Raw genomic sequence first — 12,922 nt, forward strand, 5'->3', positions numbered from 1 at the left:
ATGTCAGCGGCGATGACAGTCCAAGTGCCTTCGGCTTGCCCATGGGGTAACCATACCACCGGGGCCGACATGATGGCTTGAGCTTGCCACCGGACTTTTTGATGCGTCTAGATCGGATTGGAAGTTCATGTGAGGAACTGAGAATGTCTGAACAGAGCAGGGATTTTGAGTTGTTCTTTACATCTATAAAGACGATATATTCACATCCAGAATCTTGACTTCTTGGCATCCGCTATCGGACACCTTCCACAGCAACCACTGCCAAGACACTGCACGTCTTCCTTCCCGTCGGCCGCATCATCACCCCATCTCTCTTCATAATGCACACTTCAAACCTACTTCTCGCTGGCCTCTTGGCACTCGCCAATGCTGCAGTCCTCCACCACGCTGAAGATGCCTCTTACGCTGCCGTCGTCGCGAAGGACCTTGGCACTCGTGGTGGAGCCAAGTGTCCAGCGGTCTGGAAGCAAGTCAACACCGAGCTCAACTCTCTCTTCATGAGTGGTTCTCAGTGCAATGATCTCGCTCGCGCATCCATTCGCGCCATCTTCCACGACTGCGGTTCTTGGGACACCTCCCAAGGACTGAACGGCGGCTGCGACGGCTCTCTGATTGTCGGTGTCAATCCTGATGTCGAGCTCAACAGGAATGAGAACAGGGGATTGCAGAAGATTGCCGGCGTCCTCAAGGATCTTGCTACCAAGTATAACACCACCGTTGCGGACATGATTGTCTTTGCTGGAAGTAAGTCACACAATTAAAAATCACGTCCGTATCATTGTTGCTGACAAAGCACGCCTCAGACGCGGCAATCTTCCTCTGCCCTGGTGGACCCAAGGTCAAGACCTTCATCGGCCGTGCTGACAGCACCACTTCCGCCAAGGATGGTGGCTTGCCTGACGTATTTGCTCCCGCCGACGTCCTCGTGGCACTCTTCCAGAAGAAGGGCCTCGACGCCGAAGCTCTTGCCGCGCTCCTAGGGGCTCACAGCACCTCGACGCAGAACTTTGTTGATACGACCAAGGCCAACGCATCCCAGGACTCAACGTAAGTGACCTAATCATATCATGAAATTCAAATTCGTTACACCAATGCTGATCATTCACTACCAGGCCTGGAAAATGGGATGTCAGCTACTACAAGGAGACATACGACTTCGCGACTAAGGGCACTGCTGCACCGGGCGTCTTTGTGTTCCCATCGGACTCCAAGATCTCCACCTCTTCCTCGGGAGACATCGGAAAGAAGTTCCAGGGCTTCATCGGACAGCAGAATAAGTGGAGCAGCAGCTTTACCAACGCGTGAGTTACTCTAGGACGAAATAATGGTACATACGCTCGATTACTGACGCGGAGTAGCATGGAGAAAATGGCACTGTTTGGCAACGATAAGAACAACCTGGCCGATTGTACCGACAGTATCACCAGGCTCTAAGTTTTGGAATTAGTGGCTCTGCGTTGATCGCATGTGCTGCATGTGATGATGATCTGATGTTAATATTCTATTTTCTTCGGGGGCTGTACGTTAGCTGCCAGTGTGGTAGTTCTCCCCATTTCGCGAGGTTTATGACGTGATAAAGTTTAATGATTAATGTTCAGTACTATAAAATGTTGCATACAAATGTACTCTAACCTGACTCTGGATGACCTGTGATTTGGCTTTCGGTTTTCGAACGAAAAGATACTCACCATGGGGATTGAAACAAACGCTCCATTATCCCTGACTTCGAGTCACGTTGCCTGTGCAAGTGCTGTATCTTAGACTTCAGTCCTATTCAGTAGACAGGATTAGTTATTGATGGAATGAATTGAACGTCTACTCCTAGATAAGGTCAATCAAGGATGTTCATCAACATCCTTTGCATATATTTTACTTCACAATGATCGACTTCTCGGCATCCTAATTTCAGATCAAGCAAGTTTTGGAAGGTGGTTGAACAAGGGGTCAATTTCTTTATCCTTGATATGGATGGATGTTGATTGATTGCATTAACAGTTGGGGCCATTTGGAAGACAACAACCGTCCTAGACATGGATCTTTCGGAAACAAGATAATACATAGATAACACGTGATTTCTTGACTTTACTGTAGACTCAGATACCCCAATCAGCAAGTGACTTTTGCCCTTCATCCGTGAACATCATCCTACTATTGAAGTACCCAACAAACCAAACTCCCAGATACCGCCAGTGCCACCACCAGAAATGGTCCTGGGCACCGAACCATCCGAACACGAGATCCAAGTTATAACATAGGTTGTTGCACGCCCCTAGAACCAAGACGCTCAGAATTGCGACAAAATGGACTGCTCGCGTGCCGTAGATGCGATCGACAATGAAGGCGTTGATGAGGCCTCCCATGGCGCCTCCCATGCCTAGAGGGCAGAAGACGATGGTCCACATGAACTTAGGGAACATGCTGCGCCATCCTGAGAAGGCAGCAATGCTGACTATGAGCATTGCAACCTCGAAGACCAGGGAGTTGAGCCAGAAAAGGAGGAATGGACGGAGGTAGATAACAGGTCGCTTGGAGGCTGTGGTTTTGTCCTCATTAGCGGTTACTATTACCTGATAGACTGGTTGAGACATGGTTGGCGAGTTTTCTTCACAACTCTGTAGATCTTGCTGGCCGATGTTGTTGAGGTCTTGGGAAGATGTTTGTACAAGTTGGAAGCTGCAAGACATTGAACATAGTAAGTTGAAGCTATCCTCGCGACATGAACTTAGAAACAGGGAATGCCTTAGGTATTTAGACCGGTTGGGCTTTCTTTGTAGTTTGGCATCTATTCCTTTCTCACATGCATAGGTATGAGGAATAGTCGAGACTGGGAGTAAAGAGCCAGCCGAGACGGATTACTAAACACGAACAATGGTAACCTCGGCCGTCTTCTCACTCCATACCCCGCGATGCGGTACATCTGGCCATACATCAGATGACTAGGGTCTCATTGGCCGCAACTCACTGCTAGCCCCTCGAATAGTCTTGAGAAAATACACGAATCCCTCGGATACACCATTTAGGATTACTGTTCTCTGTTCTATGTTCAATCACTAAGGAATGATGAGAATTGAAGCCTTCACCATTCCATATGTAAAGGTCCCAGAATAGTGCTGGTGCCTACACGCTTTGCAAGGGCCCAAAGAGTGCTCGATTGAAGACCAAAATTTCATGTCGCTAAGCCAAGATGTGATTTGAAAAATATTTTGCGTGAGAAATGCGAGTATCGTCAACGTCTCTTCAGTTTTCAGGGTATTAGCAATAGGTATCGACTTTAATTCCGAATTCCCGAGACTGACTCGGGAGGGTAGCCTGGGCTATTGTGTTTAGTAGGAATGATCATTTTTGCCATTACCTGAGATATTCGAAGACATATGCCAGCGGGTCGTATTACTGCTTCTCTCTTTCTCCATGTGCCGTCCGGCGCCTATTCCCAAACCTCGCCTAAGGTACTGCTGAGCTTCACTTACGAATGGTGATGTGATGCACATGTAGTACCTTACTCTGCCGTTATGATATTGAGAACATAGCAGTCTAGGCCAAACAACTTTATACGCCCCCTTTGAGTAAAGTCCTACCTCGAGGTAAGTGGGAATGACTTGCATTTCCCTGAAAGACAAGAAAGCGTTTATTCTGGACGTGCGTGGGCGCTGAGCATCCTACTAAGGCAAAAGGTTATACATCAAATCATATAAACACTAAGAAAGACGTGGAGATCTTCCAAGAATCGTAATGACCTCTGTATTCAAATATTCACGGCACTTCCTCTGACTTATGTTATATACCGAGACCTGCATGGTCGTGGGAGGTGGTGGCAGGCTGTTTGAAACAATGGAAAAAAGAAAACGTGAGGACCATGTTGCAATCAGAATGACCTACAGCCTCTATTTGGCGTAAGATTGTTCTTCTTACTGAGATTGCATGTTCAGAGAGGGTCTCGCCGTGGTCTCCGACGGGCTCGAGCGCAAAGCTTAGGCTGTTGGGACCAGGCACATCTGCCGAGCGAGCTGCTTGTCCGAGTCGAGCTGACAGAATTCAGAAGGAATGATCCGTGAGTTCAGTTTCACGAGGCTGAATTGGCTTCTTCGGATGGCCAATACACTAACGGCCCTCAAATATTGTCCGTGCCAAAAGCTTCTCGAGCCTCCAGCTTTTCAACTCCATCTGCACGTTGCAAAAGCGGGTGGTTAGCTACAGCGGGAAACACCGAAACCAACCTCAGCCGCAAGGCAGCGCCATGATACTTTTCTTCACAACCGACCCCTCCTATGCCGGCCCTACGGTTTCTTACTTGGAAACAATGGGGGGGTTGAGTCGCGGGAGCGGCTGAAGTTCTGTGCACAATTGCACTAATCGAGTCACGAGCAGGGCAACGAAGATGTGCACAGCTCTTCCGCAATGAAGTTTCCAGAATGGGCCGAAGTTGTAATGGAAGCTACTACAACGCGCTTATTCTGAGTGTGTTTGAGGTTGTTTGCCATGATTGCAGCCAGGACAACCATAACAGTCTGAGCGAGCCTCGAGGCAAGGTCTAGAACAACGCGAAGCCAGGCACTCTGATCAGTGGCATGCTGATTAAGGTCATTTCATTAGGTCTTTACGCCAGCTGAAAGGCTGTCTGAATCAGCTATTGTGATCCTTCTGAGCCGTTCGGCGAGACAGCTGCCAAGCCGCACGCGGCCAGTCTCAACGCCTGTGTTCGCCCGCGAGCAATTCGACGTGGAAGCCTGCGCGGAAGAGCTTATTAGTACTAGACATGCATGTAGACTAGTGCTTAGAAAGAAACGTCCCCTCCAATTTCTCGAAAAAATGACTCGGTTGGGGGTGCACAGGATGTGGCGCGTTCCTGATTAATCCCCCTAAGTTCGTGCCATGTCCGCATAAAAAGAAACGGCTTGATCTAGCGTGCGTGGTGGCGCCCTCACCACCCGCCGCTGCTCATTTGCCGCGCACCAAAAGTCGATCGTGGTCAGATCCTATGCTTGTCCGAGCACAAGGCTAGAGGGATGGAAAGGAAGGCAATCGGAAAAAATAGCAATGGCGCCGGCGTTGTTTGAGAAATCTTAGCCGCCATCGCCGTTATCCCACATACGTGAGATTGTGCCTCGCGCCTAAGATTATCTGGGGTAACTCAGGGGGTTGAGAAGAAAGTCAGAGCGATCTACAACTCTGAGATGGCCAAAATGGCATGGATATATAAACACTGCACATGGACTGTCGATCTCCCATGCTAGATCATCAGTCAATAGCATCAAAACAGCCACCCGCCTTCAAAAGCCAGCTTCTCCGTCCTCTCCAACATCACTCGCTACCAGTCACTCTTTGATTACTCTCTTTCCAACAACCATCAAAATGAAGTTCACCACTCCCATCGTCTTCCTCGCCGCTGGCGTCATTGCGACCCCTACTCCCGAGCTCTGCGCTCGTGAGCTCAGCCAGGTCAACACCATTATGACTACCGTCCTCAACGGCATCCAGAGCCTTGATGGTTCCATCTGCGCCTACGCTGGCGGCGATGGCAAGGATCTCGAGGATGCCTCTTCCACCATGCTCACCACTATCCGCACTGCCACTTACAACGCGGTTGCCATGTTGGCTCTGACCATGGACGAGGCCATCGCCTTCCAGCCCCTCTCTGACGAGCTTAATGCCGCTGGCGACAAGCTTCTCGTTGACCTCAGCGACAAGGTTTCTTCGTTCGCTCAGGCTGGCATCTGCGACAGCACACTTTCCTGGGTTGCTCAGATTGGTAAGTCACTCTTGTGGGACATGATTCCAAGACTACGATGCTAACATCTTCCAGGCGGAAACGTCCACACTCTGATGACTTCCATCTCCACCAAGTTCCCTGCCGGTGGCAAGGGCGGCGATGAGATCACTCACTTCGATGGTATCTTCCAGGAGATGCAGGACAAGCTCAGTACCTGCGCTACCGGCGGCAAGGGCTCCAGCTCCGGCTCCTCCGGATCTTCCGGTAGCTCCTCCGGTGCCGGCAATGACAACAAGGGTGTCGGAACCGCCACCAAGGCCGTCACCGCCGCTACTGCCACCGCCTCCGTCACTGCCCACACCAACGGCACCCGCGGTGCTTCTCCCACCGCTACCACCGTTGTCACCGCCGGCGCTGCTCTGATGACCTTCTCCGGTGCTGGCTTGGCTGCCGCCATCTTCGCTCTCATTCTCTAAATCTGCCTTGTGCAGTTTTGAAGGGACAACAAAAATAGCCGCTAGGGGGCCGCTGGGGGTGGAACTCTGCACATATGTGACCGAACTTCTTGTTTATACGGGGCTGCCCATACACGCGCGCACCTCGATGAAGTCATGATTTATTTTAACAGGAGGGGCTTGTTCTTGCAAATAATGTGTAGTCTGTCACATAGATACCATCAAGAATTTCAAACAAATTATTCCACGAAATCATTTTCGTCGTGCTGAATTCAATCGGGATGCCCTGCTGCGAGGGTTGTGGACGTTGTCTCTGTACAACGACATGGTTACTTGCCAACCAAGCACGTGCCAGCCAGCTGCATGCTTATCACTGTCTCTGGGGGACTGCAAGGCTTGCGACAAAAGTTTAGAATAGATTTATGGACATGATGACTGCATGCGAAAAGGCAACTTAGCAATAAGCTGGACTTGGAAAAAGAAACCCATTGCCGGTCATAACTTAGACACGGCTTGCAATGCTTCTAATGAGGTTACCCAGGCGTGCCGGGGGGCGTGCACACTGGTCCGAGAGCGGGAGAGCTTATTCCCCGCCTATCCCCGTTCCAACGTGCGTATCGCAGACTTTCTATTGAGGTAATATTGTACGGAGTACTACCTACTGTATTGCCCGTTGCTCGTGCTAATAGAGTAACAACATCGCCATGAGTAAGACCCTTAGATAGTCTAGGACAATCAACCACAACACAGTGACCAGTTAACGCACATACATGTCATAGCGTTGATTTGAAAATGTACAGCCATGAATTTAGCTGAATTATCAGATGATTCTTCATGAGATCAATAATAGAGATATCGAATTATGGTAATATACAGGACCCGAGTACATGTGTCAATGTCCCCAGCTAAGATGACGCCTTACTCTGCGGCGTTGCTGGCGCATGTCCAAGGTTTAGCGGAAGATCCACCCTTCGCGATAGACTCAATAGAGACCCACAACCCAAGTACACAAAGCAGGATTCCCACAAGCAAAAGTAGCGAAGACCCTGCGAACCGGCACTTCTGCTGCCAGGTTGAAAACCAGTTGCCCTTGTGCATCCACAGCCAGAAAATGCCTGGCAGTCCAAACGAGAACCAACTGGCAAAGGCAGCTGAGACCAGGCCTAACAAGTTGTTGAAGACGGGGATGGACTCGGAAATCACCATGCCAATTCCCCAGATACCCAGAGTAATGAGAAGCCAAGAGATTGTCGATACTCGGGTTCTTCTCACGAGATGCTTGGTATTGCCAAAGATACGCGTAAACACGTACTGAGATGCGACGTGGGCGTAGATAACGGCGGCAATAGCAATCGTGGGAATCGCAACACCCCAAATCGCTTTCCTGATAGTTGCGCTGCCCGCTGCAGACAAAGCCGGCGAAGGAACATCGGGACCCACGTAAACGTAGATGATGACGGCAGCAATGATGTACAGGGTTGTATCTGTGATCTGAAGGAAGGCAAGTGCCTTTGGCCAGTCATCGGGGTTTTTGAATTCTGCGATGACGCTGAAAAAGATCGAATGGCTTGCTGGAAGGAGATTCTGTCAGTCAAAGCTTCATCTGGTTTCCCATCTTGTGGGTTTTTGGTTTACTCACAGAATGCACCTGCAATGTTGGTGACAGCCAGAAAAGCGGGAGAAAAGCCGAGCGACTTGAAGATGTCAATCGACCCACTTCCAATTGGCTTCTCGATGGCAACGTCAATGACGGTGATCAGAACAGCCACGACGATGGACACGCAGGCTTGCGAAAGTTAGCAACCATCTATGGCAACCAATAGCCATCTCATGACTTACAAGTTGCTGACATCCAGCTCGTCCACTTCAAGGTTCTCGGAACGTTGAAGACCCAGAAAACCAGCATTCCAACAGCAGCCCAGACGACGGTACATGTTGTGCTATTCGTGAGGGTGTTCATGCAAATCGTCCACATGAGAATGTGACCTCCCATGAGGAAAACTTGCAGAATAGTCTGGGCCCATCCAAAGACCTCTCGGAAGATGCCACCCATACCAATGGGCCTACCAATTAGCTCGACCGCATCGCCGAAGTGTTGGACGAAGGGGTACTGTTTCCGAAAATCGGCAAGGAGAAGGCCAGAATAGGTCGCAAGAGCGCTGATTACGCAGATGAGAATGACTCCGGGAACCAGTCCGACAGTTGCAAGGACGGACGGAAGCGACAGAATTCCTAGAGAGACAGTCTCTGCGACGAGGACGATGCCTCCTTGCCTGTACCAACGTCAGCATATCTCTAGGCAAGTCTTGCTGTGGAAGATACCTACAGCCAGTGTAGTGTCTTGAAGTTGATCAATTCGCCTTCTTCTTTCTCTATGATGCCGCCCGAGCCCGTCGAAAACGCAGGTGGCGCAATGGGATCTTGCTCATGGCCTTTTGATCCTGGCGGATGGTTGGGCAAATCCTGACGCTCAGGATCGACAGGCGCCCTCGTTGCTTCAGCCTCGTTCCCCATGAGTTCTGTATTGCGCAATCTGGGATAAAGACTCGGTATGTAGGAGCCGAGTGGTGGGCAATCCTGGCCTCAATCGCGATCCCTTTACAATTCGACTTGCTGAACCGCGGAGAAGGTGGAACCAGTCAGGCTCGGTGGAGCGTTCGAATAAAGGCGATCGAAATCAACAGGCCAACATGAACACGCAGCTTGGATCGGTGGAGAAATGACTTGTTCCTGCAGCGGTTAACTTTGAGGGGCCCCGGATTCTGAATTATTCGGGAACGGTTCTCGTCGGCATATGTTCGAGGGAAGAATGTTTTGAAGAAGACGACATTCCCGCTCCTCTCACATTCGGCAACTTTGGACAGACTCACGCGGCTTCATTCCGCGCCACCTGACCCAACCAAGGCGTGAATGACATTCGGCTCAAGATTTTCTGACACGATGAAAAAGAAAAGGCATTACTAGATCTGGAACCTCCGCCTAGAGAATGGGACGGCGGGCGAAAATTCAGCAGTTCTTGTTACGTCTTTCAATCCACTTTTGGCCCGCACGGGGACGCCAAGATCCGCCTTGTTCTCGCCAGCGGCATGTTCAGCAGTATGACTTTGGCTGGACTCGCGTCACAATGAAATGTCAGTAAATCAGGTGCCTTCCGTGACTCCTGTTGGAGTTTAATTATGATTTGAAGTGTCATGTTTGCCGACGACACTCGGCATGCCAAATGTTTTGATGCAATGCATGATAAAGTAGGTGTGTTTCTTTGAAGTTGGACTTGGATTGGCAGGTGGATTTGACAAGCCGGGAAGAAAACCTTAATTTTCCCCCTTAAGCATTTCATATGTTTGACTCACAACTACGGATACGAATAACAAGAGCGACGTTGACCTAGTCTCTGACAGAAGTTTCATCAAGCGCGATTGACGCCCTACGATTAGGTTCTCGGGACCGGTTCATACCAGTGGTCTAGAAGCTTGCCAAAAGTGCGGCATCGCTTTGGATTCAGACTTTTCTAATCATTGTTGTAGCATTAGTCACTCGGCCCAGATGATCTCATAGTGGCGGGTGATCTGCCTAAGACTGCGGACTGGCGGCACTCCAACCGAGCAACATTGTGGGGAAAACAAGGGACTTGTCCACTATGGCCCCCACAGTTTAAGTCAGGGTCCCAGCTATTGAACAACACGAAATGCTGGACGGTGAGACTGCTTATCTTCTCAGAGGATTCAATGAAGGATTGCACTTTCCACCTTTTGCGTTCTTCAAAGATCGTGTTAACAGATTCTTCTGGTCAGTTCGGACAATTCCAAGTAGATAAGCTTGGACTGTAAATATGCTTGTGGTGGGCAAAATAATATAGGACGGGAAGAACTCTTTCATGCGACTTCCAATTGGGTATTTGCATTTCGCAGCATGAATGGCATTGTAGGTCATCAACATCGTGAGACACCGGATCAGTAATGACAAGCACATCAGACCCCTTGTGCATCCCGAAACAGATTGTCAGCACCGAGGCACCAAGGAATCAGTGTTACGGACTGACAAAGGATGAGAAGCATCGACAGTTCTCCTCGGAGCAGGCTATAAGTGTAGTAGGAGTTGCTTGTCGTCCATGGAGTCTTAGGTAAAGTAAGCAACTGCAAGAGGAAGAGACTAAGTGCATGCTCAATTGACATAAGCTACCTTCCTTTATGGCATCATCGCGGCCAAGCAGACCCATGCAATAAGGAGCCTCAAGAAGCATGCATGCGTGATATGTAGTCCAGGCTGACCAGTAACGCAGGTCAGCTGATTGTTTCAGTGAACGAGGTAACCTGCATGCATAGTGAATCCTGACGATAACACGGACTGTATCATCAGTGGTGTAGTCTTACAATTAACACCTATGTGACTTGATTATTACTTCAAACGATACCGAACCTCAGAAAGAGTGGCCATGAGTTTATAAGTAAGCAGTTTCCAAGCCCGAGTGCAATACCCACGTTAGTCAATTGCCTCTATAATCACAAGCATAGATTACGAGTCATGGTTCAACTTCTTCATATCTCCCGGATTGCTATTCTGAGAACGTTCCACAGGCTTCGAACTGGTCAAAGACTCGATTATTGGAGATTTTCGGTAACAAGAAGCAATATGTGATGGCTCTCTAGCGTGCGACTGCAGCCATGCGAGAATCGTAAGTCTCAACCTCATGCCGTTCAGCATGATATGTCCATGTGTTTTTCAAAGAGCAACGCTTCCTGCGCCGGCCTCCAGCCATCTCTTGTTGCCCAAGTGAGAGATAAACTCGCCACCTCTGCCGTTCTCAAGACTGGAGTCATAGATGACTTTGAGAACATCATTGACAGAGTCCTCCGGAGTAGCGAGGGAAACACCGGGCGCATACTCGTTGAAAATGGCACCAGTCTTCAGGAAGTACTCCTGGTGCTCCTCGCTCACTGAAACAGATGATGATTAGTTGCGGGGTTAATATAGTTTGAGTCAATCATGATCAGAGGGGCTTACGCTTCTGATTGTGCCCAGTATCCACAATGCCGGGGCAGATGCTCATGAAAAGGACTCCATCCGGGGCATATTGGGCGTGGAACTTGCTTACGGCCATGTTCACACCTGTCTTGCTGATGGAGTAAGGGGCGCTGACTTCGAGGCGGTACTGGTTGACCATCTCATGATCGGCCATACCGGAGCTGATGGCAATGACTTTCTTGACATCCCCCTTGAGTATCAACGGCAAGAATAGGCTGAATAGATGGACGTTGCCAACGACGTTGATCTTGAAACTCTTCAACAGGTCTTCTTCAAGCTCTTCCGGCTTTTCAGCTCTGAGAGAAGTCCAATGTCAGTTGATGATTGATCACTGGGGATCATACTATGCCTTTTCGGAAGACTTACTGCTTTCCAATAGGGAGCCAGGTCGAGATAGGCGAGACATATGCCGCGTTGGCAATGACGTAGTCGAGTTTGCCTCCGGTGATCTTGGAGACTTCCGGAACCGATTTCTATGCAAGCTGCATCAGCTTCCAGAGAACAAGAATCCAGCGTTTTGTGCCAATCAGAATTTACAAACCTTGATGCTTTCGTAGTCAACAAGCTCAAATTCCACAATATGAATGTTAGAACGGTCTCCGAGCTCCTCGGCAATCCTTTTCTCGACCGAAGCCTTATCGCGAACGCTGCCAATCACGGTGTTATTCGCATCCTCGGATAATTTCTTGAGGAATCCCCACTGTCATTCAAGTCAGTCCCATCTCCTCAAACACAGAAACCGGGGAAAAGCTCAATGATTGACTTACGCCAATGCCGCGATTGACTCCTGTGACGAGATAGGAAGGCATCTCTGAGTGTGGATAGCAAACTTGTAACGTGATGTGGTAGAGAAAATGATCTCACTAGCTGTTGAGGTTGAATACTGAACTTGCTGGTGTAGTTAATGCGATGAACCCAAATGTTGAAAGGATAGAGGTCTCATGGCAGTTTATATACACATGTATCCTCTTCAATCTCGTACGTTCAGTTTCCGTGCCCCTCCCGAGTTCGAGCATGGACTGAGTGATGTGATTGGGCCTTGCCCCAAACGAGTGTAACTTCCAACGAGATTATGCAGGTTGGAGGGACGCTTTCCACATAACCCCAGGCGCTATCAGGGCATTTTTTTTCAATCTAGCGCCATATCATTGGGAGTTGCTGACCCTCGTGAAAGCGAAAGTTTCCACAGTTGTTGCATATCTCGTAAGGAAACGTAGTCAACCGCCCGAAGCGTGCAAGGGAATTTCTCTGATCATCATCGAATTCTAGGTCGCATGAGTAAGCAATCGCATGCAGAGTGGCGCTAAGCGAACTACCACCAGTTTGTCTCGCAAAAAGATGCCCACGCTCTTCGGTGCTTATGTTCCACGTAATAATTTGATTGGCTAGCCTCTTGAGACGCTAGGGTGAGCATCCTTCGCAAAAACTTGCCCAGTGAAATCGCCAGTCGGCAATTTCCTGGCGTCTACCCTGGGGCAACGCACTAAGATGGCGTGCATCTTTGACCCCTGAGACAACGCCGTCTCATCCGCTTAGAAATCAAAGCGAATAGTGGTCAGCTTGATCCTTTTGCATGATCTATCTAAACTCCAGTCAGCAAGCAACTTTCTGCGAATGAGTCTGTAATCAATTCTCCTTTCTTAATCCAGGATCATCTCATTCCCTCGATGATACAGCAAACATGACAAACCCAAGGAATACAGCTGGCCCTGCAACATCGTCGAAGAAGCGTTGTGGA

General features: G+C 49.3%; 4 protein-coding genes across 4 annotated transcripts; 2 read left to right on the top strand and 2 right to left on the bottom strand.

Moving 5' to 3' along the window:
* Positions 1–320: 320 nt before the first annotated feature.
* GP1 (fungal class II heme-containing peroxidase) lies at positions 321–1,305 on the top strand (the record flags this gene model as incomplete). The annotated part of the gene is made up of 3 exons (XM_053193263.2): positions 321–744; positions 804–1,047; positions 1,113–1,305. The coding sequence occupies 3 exons, from the start codon at positions 321–323 to the stop codon at positions 1,303–1,305; spliced, it is 861 nt and encodes a 286-aa protein (XP_053049381.2).
* Positions 1,306–5,349: 4,044 nt separating this feature from the next.
* On the top strand, positions 5,350–6,183 carry N0V96_000755 (uncharacterized protein; the record flags this gene model as incomplete). The annotated part of the gene is made up of 2 exons (XM_053193261.2): positions 5,350–5,746; positions 5,801–6,183. 2 exons carry the CDS (start codon positions 5,350–5,352, stop codon positions 6,181–6,183), a joined length of 780 nt encoding a protein of 259 aa, XP_053049379.2.
* Positions 6,184–7,080: 897 nt separating this feature from the next.
* Positions 7,081–8,676, bottom strand: N0V96_000756 (uncharacterized protein; the record flags this gene model as incomplete). The annotated part of the gene is made up of 4 exons (XM_053193260.2): positions 7,081–7,733; positions 7,802–7,948; positions 8,002–8,435; positions 8,489–8,676. The coding sequence occupies 4 exons, from the start codon at positions 8,674–8,676 to the stop codon at positions 7,081–7,083; spliced, it is 1,422 nt and encodes a 473-aa protein (XP_053049378.1).
* Positions 8,677–10,881: 2,205 nt separating this feature from the next.
* N0V96_000757 (uncharacterized protein) lies at positions 10,882–11,993 on the bottom strand (the record flags this gene model as incomplete). The annotated part of the gene is made up of 5 exons (XM_053193259.2): positions 10,882–11,096; positions 11,164–11,480; positions 11,551–11,657; positions 11,726–11,884; positions 11,952–11,993. 5 exons carry the CDS (start codon positions 11,991–11,993, stop codon positions 10,882–10,884), a joined length of 840 nt encoding a protein of 279 aa, XP_053049377.2.
* Between the last annotated feature and the right edge of the window lie 929 nt (positions 11,994–12,922).

The sequence above is a fragment of the Colletotrichum fioriniae genome, assembly GCF_027942845.1.
Source record: "Colletotrichum fioriniae strain IMI 355084 chromosome Unknown scaffold_1, whole genome shotgun sequence".
Taxonomy (NCBI): Eukaryota; Fungi; Ascomycota; class Sordariomycetes; order Glomerellales; family Glomerellaceae; genus Colletotrichum; species Colletotrichum fioriniae.